Source organism: Amblyomma mixtum, chromosome 2 (assembly GCF_055824585.1).
Source record: "Amblyomma mixtum isolate Tamu chromosome 2, ASM5582458v1, whole genome shotgun sequence".
NCBI lineage: Eukaryota > Metazoa > Arthropoda > Arachnida > Ixodida > Ixodidae > Amblyomma > Amblyomma mixtum.
This window is the reverse complement of record NC_143013.1, coordinates 111,580,781-111,591,410: the sequence shown is the minus strand read 5'-3', so window position 1 is coordinate 111,591,410 and position 10,630 is coordinate 111,580,781. Positions and strand designations below refer to the sequence as shown.

At 46.3% G+C, this 10,630-nt stretch overlaps 1 protein-coding gene across 1 annotated transcript in view; it reads right to left on the bottom strand.

Annotated features, from left to right (window-relative positions):
• Positions 1-1,637: 1,637 nt before the first annotated feature.
• LOC149360580 (cytochrome P450 2J3-like) overlaps positions 1,638-10,630 on the bottom strand; it is a 36,695-nt gene continuing 27,702 nt past the window's right edge. The window contains exons 8-9 of the mRNA XM_089567875.1: positions 10,323-10,513; positions 1,638-1,819 (exon numbers count right to left, since the gene is read on the bottom strand). Of these exons, the coding sequence (XP_089424001.1) occupies positions 1,638-1,819; positions 10,323-10,513 (373 nt within the window). The remainder of the gene's footprint in view (positions 1,820-10,322; positions 10,514-10,630) is intronic.

The following is a 10,630-nucleotide window of genomic DNA, read 5'->3' as shown; positions in this document are numbered from 1 at the left end:
CGATTATTTAGCTGCATGCTCGTTTTTTAGGCATTTGGCGTTTCTTTGCTGTTTCTAAGTCGTGTTCTGCTCTAACTTCGGTTCTACCACATCTGACGACGTGGGTCCTTTTGCTAAAGCGTATAGTAAGCACAGTAAAGTGCTAATTATTTAGAAAAGTTAATTGTTAACAATTTAATAGTAAAAAGAATCAATTAAATAATTAAACTAAGTATTAACTGATTCGGTAGCTAAGTAATCACTAAGTTATTTATTTACCAAATTGATGAATAATTTTGACGAACTAATTCAATGTTCAAATAAATTACCAATTAATTTGTGAAGCAACTGACCAATTCACTAAATGTTACTTCGTGGAACTAATTATTTAACCATGTAATTAATCATTTTGGTGACTTATAAGTTTACTCATGATAATTACATTACTATTTATTCAACTACTCATTAATTGCCCTTATAATGGATGACTAGCAGATCGTGTGACACTGTCGTCCTGTACACGCCACTCATAAGACAAAAAATATTTCCGATTTAAGAAGACAAAAGATTAAGTCTGATTACCGGGTCTTGCGTAAAAGAGCTTAACAAGGCAAAAACAACAAAAGGCAACCACGTGTAAAAAATGAAGACTATGAGCAACAAGAACGAAGAAAAACTGAGAAAGGAGTCCAGGTAATGGTGTTTTGTGCAAAAGGGCAAAAAATGCAAAAATAATTTCTGTAAGAACAACCTCCACAGTGTGTAAAAATTAAAGAATTGCCACTAAAACAACTAAAGCCAGACCAAAAAAATTAATACGAAACCAAGAACTACGGGAACCCTTCTAAAAGCGGTCTCCGCGTTACTACGCGTAATGGATGCCATACAAACGCATTTTCTGCCTGCTTTCTTCAGAAAATCGGCTTCAACAATCCCAACCTAAATTCTTCCTTCTACTCTTTTCGAAAATTTGGCCTTTTCGAGTTCCATGCTCAAATTAGTGCAATTTTTGCACTGACCAACTAGGAAGCTCCCTTCATTGTTGCGTTATTTGGGCAATGTTCGCTTTCGCGCTCATTGAAACACCGACCTGTTTCCAGAATGTAATTGAGACCACTGCTTAGGATAATCTGATAAACAACCTGCGTCCTGCATTGACTGAACTATTCCTCCTTGGGTTTTATTGCACAAGCCGGTCATTTACCTATGTTGCTTATAACACAATGTTTCGACAGCTTTCAAGGCACCGAGAATACGACTTGAACTTCATGTCTGCTCGCTGCTTTCTTAGTTTTATGTGACACCTTGTGAATATACGCTACTGCCACCACAAAGTTGTGCGATATGGGTTCCCATTGGGCAAAAGGAAGATATCGCAAAAGGCAGGCTACAGATGAGCCGATGCAGAACCCTTTCTGTTGAACTATGTGGTAGAGAGCCAGCTTCCTAGAACACTACGTCAGCCTCTACCACTGTCTTACAGATCACCATTAGAGACGCATTCACACACATTTCGGCACCTCACTTCTTACTCTGCGGAGATTTCGGCTCTCTTTGGACCACCAGCAGGGCCAGGTGGTCCTCGTGCGGCAAGCCCACTATCAGCTCAGCGGCTAATAAACAAGCCTAGCAATAAATGGTATTCACTCTCTATGCAGTCAGTACACTGTGCGTCGGATGAACCTCAGCTTTGTCTCTGAGAGTTCCACAGATGGTCCCAGTGGCGCAATGTGGATCGTCTCGCCTTCCTGAGGAAGTATGCGAAACCGATGAAGAAGCGTCGTGAAGAACAAAAACATCTGGACCATCGCCATTCCTCCTTCCGGACACATCCTTTTTCCTGCAACATGAAAATAATTACAACCTGCTTAGGTATTTTATGTAGTATGAAAGATTAGGAGTACCTGACGTTGCATCAATATTGATAAGAACTGACTAACAGAAGCTCTCATGATGCAGTAGCGCAAACGTCGTTTTTTAACTCTAGAATGCCGTGCGGACAGTGCTGACTGTAAACTATTCATCGCCATTGGCACCAGCGACGTCTATTCAAGGAAAGAGGCCAGGGCTTGAAACTCGCTGCCTTCGCTGCCGAGGACATCAATTCGCAGCATATTTCATAATCACCTCATCCCATCTTCTCCCTGCTACCTTCCGTGGAGTTTCGCTTGCTTTGGAATGCATTCTAGTGCTCAAAACGCATCTATTCTCTTTCATCAATCCTGTACAGAAAAGTCCTAGTGTTGGCATTCTTGTCTTGCTGCTTTTTCATGAATGTTTCTATACCTGCTGCTTATGTGACGCGGAAGGGAGTCACACCTTTGCCATGCGTACTTAAATTGTGATCAGGTATTTTGATCCTTACAAGCAGCGCTGTTATAATTGAACAGGTACAAAGTTATATCGAGATTCTTAAAATTTGGTTTTCTGGTTTGTCATTACGAAAGTTACAAAGCAGGAAAAGGCGGATCCGTAATTTATGTGCAGCTTGCATGAATAAAGTTGTACTCCCCACATTTTGCTGAAAAGTGGAGTCCTTCAAATCAGTTCTCAGAACTGCAATTTGTAGTATGTAATGTATTAGCGAGTAGATGATGTATTTCTAAGAAAAGTGTCGTATTCTGTGCTACTAATTGCGATGTATCGTGATACAAAAAGACATTACCATTCAATATATTCAAGATACACAGCGTGAGCTGTGCACTGTGATTCAGGCAGCATAGCGCAAGCGATGTGCATTTTTATGCATGGATCTCTTTCAACTCTTTTTCTCGGAAAAAGCTGCCTAATCTGATCGACACACTGCTGCAAACCAGGGGCCGAACTTGATGGAAACTTACTAAACAATGCCGCGAATGGTTTATTTATTTATTCACGTTGCCTCACAGGCTCCAAGCGTGGAGTATTGTGTGAGGGAGGATTACATAAATAGGGGTACAACAGGAGCATGAATGACATGATTATACAATGCTGATTGACTGTTAGTACTCATTAAACAGTAAGAAGAACATTAAACAGTAAGTAAGAACATCATTACACAATTCCAACTGACTGTTAGTACTCACCATAAAACAATAAGAACATCATTGTACCATACTTATTGCCGCATCAGTAATTGGAAAAAATGGCTGTTATTTCGGTCCTAAAAGAAGCTGGATCACGAATATTGACAATGTGTTCCGGAAGACCATTCCAGTGAACAATAGCCTGCGGCAAAGCGGATGAATTGAATGCAACGGTTTTACCTGAAAGGCGTTGAAAGCTGAGATGGTTGTTTAAACGGCGCGAGGTGCGGTGAGGTTGGGCAAGAGGGAGAGTCGAATGATTAGTGCTATAGACTATCTTGTGAAATAAGCAGACTAGGGCAATTAATCTTTGTGATTGCAAGGTACAAAGAGAGAGCGATAATTTAATGTTTGTGAAGCTTGAGTGACGGATTGGAATGCTATCTAAGAGAATCAGACCATTTCCTAGCGCGACTGTTAACAAAGCTGGCGTGAAAAGGACACCTTGGATTTTTGAAGCGAAAGCTTCACTATGCTATGTAAAGCTAACGTCGCGAACCGGAGGACTATGACCTTCAAGTGAGCCACAGATCAAACCATGTAGCCGTGGTCAAAGTATGGTGTTCTACCACGTAGTACCAAGGTCACGGTCAAGGTTAAAGGTCAAGGTCAAAGAAAAGGAACGAAAAAGGAAAGAAAAGGAAAAGGAAGAAGACGAGGGGATGATTGTGTGTCGATTCGAATGATGACGTAGCCGATGACGTGTCGACAAACCCCCTGGTGACAGAGCTGAAACTAACACGTGGCTTGTGACGTCAACAGCTGTAAAAATAAAAGTGGACGCTGCCGCGTCTAGAGGAGCGCGGCTGCTTCGAAAGCAAAGGAAAAGCGCATGACTGGCCCACTGGAACAGTGGGCAATATAGTCGCGCTTTAAGCTACAAAACCAGCGAAGAGCGGGGGCTTCGAAAGGAAAGGAAAGGCGCATAACTGGCCCCCTGGGTCAGTGCAAACCTCAGTCGTGCTTTATGCTACGTGGTGGTAGTGACAGATCTGCGCTGCACGTGTTGTCATTGACAACGTTGTGGAAGAAACGCGGCACTGAAGCCACGTGCTGTCGGCGTTTATTGCGGTCTTTAGAGATGACAATGTTTTAGACTCCGAAGATTTTATAGAAAAAAAGTGCCCATAACCGGCTCCCTGGGTGAGTGGACGCTTGAATAGCTCTTTGAGGCAAGGGGGGGGGGGGGGAGGTTGAGAGAGAGGTGTGGGTTGCGTGTGTTAGTGCTGACAACGTTGTGGTGGTGGTGAAATACTCGAAAAGACTTTGGTGGTCAAAATACCTCGCTAAATGGTCGGTATCCTTAGTCCGGGACACCGCACGACGAAGCTCCGTCTCGCGCCCGGTTTACTGGTGGCTTTTGGGACTCCAGTTTAGAGCTGTTCAGGAGGGCAGTCTCCAATGCTCCTTGGAGTGGGGGGGAGAGATTCTGAGTACATGCCAACACCATGGGAAAGATATCGCAGAACTCTCCACCGCAGTTCCTGTCTGCAGGCGCCGCACAGTTCGCTCCTCCGCATTACTCAGCCCCTTGGCAGACGCCGGTAGAGGCAGTGGCTGTCGCAGTAATGAATTAAGACTTCGCGGAACAGCAGAAGCGGTTTATGAGCCTCTGCGCTAGGAGAGGTCGGAGGAGGAGGCCGGCGTGAGCGCTTGGGCGGCCGCATCAGCAGACTTATTGCCTCGTAGACCCTGTTGGCCTGGAGCGCAGATTACCTTTGCGCGAGTTGGATCGGCGGAAGCCCGTCTTAGAATTTGGGAGGCAAGAGGTAATATTTCACCGGCAAGATAGTGTTCACAAGCCCAGTGAGAGTCTGTGACAACCGTTCTTGATTTTGGATAGGCGGCAGCGAGAGCTATTGCAACTCCCTCCGCTCGCGTTGAATTTGGGGCCCGAAAAGATAGCCCATCGACATCCATTCCTCGGTGGACTACGGCAGCCGTGTGGAATCGCGCGGGCGACGGTCCTGATATGTTCACGTAGTAGATGCCCTGTTTAGATCCATATTGCCTCTCAAGCGTGCGAACCCGCGCTTGTCGTCTGCCTTCATGTAAAGTCACGTACAGGCGCCAAAATCTTTAGCTGGCGTGCGCTAGCGGCGACTTTTCTGTTCATCAGCGCCATATGACGGAGCGAAATTGGAAATAGGAAGAGGCTAAGCGCATGCTCACAAAGCCCGCTCAGCTGGGGCCTTCGTCTGCTAGGCTGTTCCTTCTTAAGGACGTCACCCCTTCTTATCGCGTTTCGACGAGCAAGCAGCGTGAGTAGGCCAATGGTTTTGCTCGCATTTTACGTTCCGAAGAACAGCGTTGTAGCATCCAAGCGAGGAAATAAAACTGAAAGATAGGCCGAACATGCCCAATCATGCGTTTAGCCGGAGAACATGGGTCGTTATCATTATGAATGGAGAACATGGGTCATTATCGTTATGAAAGGGTTATCACTAGCTCAGGCAACAATCTGCAAGTCCTCTTCTTTTTTGTTTTCCTGGTGAGGTAGCGAGGAGCATCTTCGATCCGACCTTCGGGGTGACGTCCTTAAGAAGTAACAGCCTGGCAGACGACGGGCCCAGCCGAGCGTGCTTTGTGAGCATGCGCTTAGCCTCATCCTGTTTCCAACTTCGCCCGTCATATGGCGCTGACGCACAGAAAAGTCGCCGCTCGCGCACGCCAGTTAAAGATTTGGGCGCCTGTACATGTTACACGGGAGCGGAGCGACCCAGAGCATATGGCGCTAGAGCACCGGATTGTTTTCCGTCCCCTCTGGTATGCATATGTGTTGGATGTGTAAGCGAATTAGCAGGCGGCGCCCACCAGCCGTTTGCGAGAGCCGCGTATATTTTTTGACGAGGGGAGCCTCCCGCCACTCCTGATAGGAGTTTACCACCCCCAAGCCTTCAATTTGGCGTTGGAGGTAGCCACCGAGGGGTCCAGTGCTCGCTTTGTTGCCTTCCTGATGATGGCGTCAATGCGCTCGTCTTGTTGTTTGGTGGTGCGTTGGTACGGCGTTGCGTAGAGGATCCGGCTGGTCATGAAGGCATGGGCGACAGGGCGAGCCGTAACGCGTCCGTGCCCCGCAGAGCACCCCGCTTGTTGGCGATGCGGTGTAACATGCGCCCTACCTGTTCGCCTGTGCGCTTGAGTTTCGCAATAGAATCCGGCCTAAGCCTGTTATTGATGAACAGACCCAGGATCCGGAGCTCTGCCTCTTCTCTGAGGGGACCGCCCGACACAGATATGTGCACAGACGTGTTGTCCTTGTGTTTTGCTCTAACATGTGGAATCCCTGATGGGACGGGAGCACATTGGAGACCACGGCAGGGAGCATATTCATCGACTATGGAGGCGGCCTGCTGAAGGCGGTCCTCCATATCCCCAAGGCCCCCCTTGGTTGTCCAGATTGTAATATCGTCTCCGTAGAGCGCGTGTTTTATGCCATCCACCTGAGCTAGTTGGCCGTGGAGATGCATCATGGTGATGTTGAAAACGAGCGGCGATAGCACCGCCCCTGTCGTGCACCCCGTGTACCCACAGCGTACGGGCCGAATTCCTCGTTCTCTATCCGGAGGAGTTCCTGGCGCGCAGAGATAAAGCCAGAGAGAGAGAAGGGCAGAGAAACATTTGGCGAAGACCTCCGCCTCGCAATTAGTGGTGTTCAAGTTAGACAGTATGCTAGCATGTTTTACGTTATCAAACGCCCTCTTAAGATCAAGGGCGAGAATGGCCTTGTTGTTTTGTTGCATCGCTGTGGCTCGTATTATGTCCCTGTGTAGTTGGAGTACGACATCCTGTGCAGACGTGTGAGTGCGGAACCCGAACATAGTGTCTGCAAAGACGCCCTTACCCTCAATGTATGGAGAGAGGCGATCCCGTACCACCGTCTTCATGAGCTTCCCCATACGCGAGATCAATGAGATGGGTCTCAAGTTGTCCGTAGTCACAGCTTTACTGGCTTTGGGGCGTTGGGGTGTGGTGGTTGTGGTGAATTTTTTTTTAATGCCCAATGAGAGTTCCTGGGTCAGAAGACCCCGCTGCATGGTCGGTATCCTTGGATATGCGGCACTGCTGTAACAGGCCACAGCGTTCATTGGGTGAGCAAACTCTCACGATCAACTATTCACTGCCTCCTATCAGGCTGGTAGGGTGGGCGCGCTGCCTGTCCAGTGTCCGGAAGGCACTCAAAGTTACAGACGTACAGACGCGTATAGTTGCCAGATATGCCATAACCGCCTTTAACCGCCTCTAAACAAGGATCAGCAGTGGTTAAGTCGCTACTAATTTTTCTTCGCTTTAGACAGGTGAGCCATTGCACAGCCGCACACGCCACAGGTTCTAATTAGTACCAGTTCTTCTTACTTCGTAAAAATACATAACAGTTTGTCTAATTGGTTGTCAGACATTAAAAACCTATTTTAGGGCCGAGGCTAAAGATAAAAAAAAGACAACATGGGCGCTTGCATGTTTTGTCTTTCTTTTATGTATTCCTAACACTAATATCCATTTATAATGTTCTCATTTCGTTTTCCTGGAGTTTTGATCTTTCATAAATTTGGCGGCAGTAGAATACCGGCAGAGAGAACACAATAGATTGGATAAGTCAGAAGATCGAAAGACTTTCTTACGTCGTCAGTGGCAGCTTTATGTAGCTTATCACGACAATGAGAAGATGGCTCTGGTGTCCTAAAATGTCGCTAAGCCTGAAGAGGAATGGGCGATAGTTAGTAGCATCAAGGCGCTGAAACTGCGAGTAGCGCTGAGCGAGCTTCCTAGCACACACAATGGTCGTTTTATATGCGCTGTTCCTGGTGATTGGCGTGTCGTCGTGTTGAGCGCTGGCACAAGCATTTTTTTTTGTACACCAGAGGGCGAGGCTGTGCACACTCAGACTAATCATATTCTTGGAAAGCCCGCTGTGTATGGCAGGTACCTTTTCGAGCGCTCTACATTTAAATGAGGCAGCCGAGCAAATAGTGGAGTCTCCTGAATCATTGTGCTGTTGTGGTTTATTGCCATTTCACAGCAAAGCGTCATCCATCAATATCCAAATAATGAGCCTAGTCTCATAATCAATATTTTAACGACAATCAACATGAAATAGGGTATATCAGTGGCTACGTGGTCGATTATGGGGCGGAAATTGGGCACTGTATTGATGAGTATTCATCAAACAATTGATATCTCAACGCTGTGGAATACGAAAGCCTCCTATTAACAGTCCCCTCCAGAAAAGAAAAGGAGAAATGTTTGTTCTTCAGTACTCTCCCGGGATCTATGTCTACTCACATTTTGTGGGGGCACAGTTTTATCGTGAAGAACTGCATTCGTTTTGAAGCTGTTGATTTTGGTTATTGAACGTTTTTTTCTGCGCGTAAAAGAGGAAATGGCTCTTCCATAGAAAAATTATGACATTTTCTGAAGTGTATTCGAAGGCACATGCGATAGTGTCGGCTATCTTCGTGTTTCCTTCTTTTCTTGCCTCACACGCAAACGATTCGTTTCGCTAGGATTGTCTTTAACTTGATTTAGGTTTCGGTCCTATTTTTCTTTTCTTTCAATGTATTCTTGCTTTAGGTTCGCAGATTATCTTTGCGACTTTCACAAGCCTACCGATTCGAGCAATCAACTAATATACAATGCCTTTGGCTTATAAAAAAAATGTTTCGTTGTTTGTATCTTGGGGCTGATGCTCTCACGAGCAGCGTCACTCAGTAAAATATTCCGCTTCACCTACAGAAAGCAATTTCTTATCGATTTTTTGACCAATTTTTAGTCACAAATGCATTGGATGAAGAGAAATTGCTTTCGCTTCAGGCTCCAAGATGCATTTCCAAATCATCAATGCTTGAGGGTGATAGCCTGCAGCACTTAGCTGAGTGGAAAACAGGCTGTATGCTAACAAGATCTTTTATAAAAATGCATATCTGGCCTTCCCACACATGTCAGCCAGCTTTCCCTGAGCGCTACAAGTGTGGAAAAGGAGTCGAAGGTTAAAAAAAGGTGCTTCCTTTCATTGATACGGCTTGCGCTTAAACCCTACCTCATATCATTCCGGAACACAAGGTGCCAGGACAGGTTCCCAATTGAGGCGAACGGACCCTCATCAAGCGATCAAACTGAAAACGACCAGCAGCGTCACCATCTCGCGAGATGCCGATGAAAGTTCACCTTATTTTTAAAGCTATCTAGCACTGATTTCGAAGCTCCACAACAATAGAAGTTTATCAAGAAGAAAAATCGGGGAATCTCGCCTTTATGCTTCGGATGGATCAAAGCACCCACCATATTTTACACTCATTTGACAGTTAAAATAATATACAGGCGATAAGCCAGGCCACTTGAACAAAAATTAGCTGCCGTTCAACTACTGCTGAATGTGGTTAGAGAGCGAAAGCTATCGGGTATCGGGCTGCTATAATAGGCAGTGCAACAGCACTAGCAGGTGGCAGTTAATGGCTGATCCCGACAGTTTTCTCACCGAATGAACGCTGCGGCCTATTGCAGCAGTGCCGCGTGTACGCCTCAACGTTGTCAGCGCTAACGCGTGGAGCCCACATCTCTCTCATCACGCCACTTAACTATAAGCACAATACAGGCGTCCACTGACCCAGGGAGCCAGTTGTGCGCACTTCTTTCCTTAATATCATCGGAGTGTAAAACGTTGTCAATGCCAACGCCAATTAACACAATGAACGCCGATGGTCTATGGCTTCAGTGCCGCATTTGTGTCACAACGTTGTGCATACCAATGCATGCAGAGCACATCTGTCACGACCGCCACGTAACCTAAATCACTGCTGAGGTGTCCACTGTTCCAAGAGGGCAGTTATGCGCCTTTCCTGTGCTTTCCAAGCTCCCGAGCTCTATTGGCTTCGTAGCTTAAAGCGCCACTAAGTTGTCCAAGATCCTAGGAGGTCAGTTTGCGCCTTTACTTTCCTTTCGAACATCAAGGTCATTTGAAGGTACAAACTAGGCACACGGCGATCGAAGCATGAGGTCCTGTAGTGAAGCTTTTGATGGAAATGTTCTGAGAGTGCTGTGGATCCGTCAGAAGCGATGAGTTCACGCTGATCTCTCCGAGCGAGTGAAGTAAGGCTGCTTGAAGTGAAAAAATGATTTGCGTCACCATCTCGCAAGATGCCGATGAAAGTTCAGCTTATTTTTAAAGCTCTCTAGCCCTAATTCCGAAGCTGTATAACAATAGAACTTTCTCAAGAATATAAATCGGCTAGACCACGTTAAACGCCTTATGACTGAGCTTGGTTAAGAAAAATAGCTCACCAACTGAGAAAGTAAGCATGCCCTCTGGTTTCGTCGTCTGGGCTTTCCCATCAGGCTTCAAGAAGCGCGAAGGATCGAATGTCTCCGGATCCTTCCAGAACTTCGGGTCCCTGTGCAGTGCGAGTAGGTTCGGGAGTACCATGGTGCCTTCGACAACCAGGTACTCTCCGATCTTGGTGTCTCGTTCAACTCTGAAAATAACATATCAAAGTTTCAGCTGTTCCCACTAGTCATACGCTTTGCTCGTCAATCCATTTAAGGCCATGGTATGGAAAATCTGTTAGTGGAAATGGCGGCGTCGCTTGGAT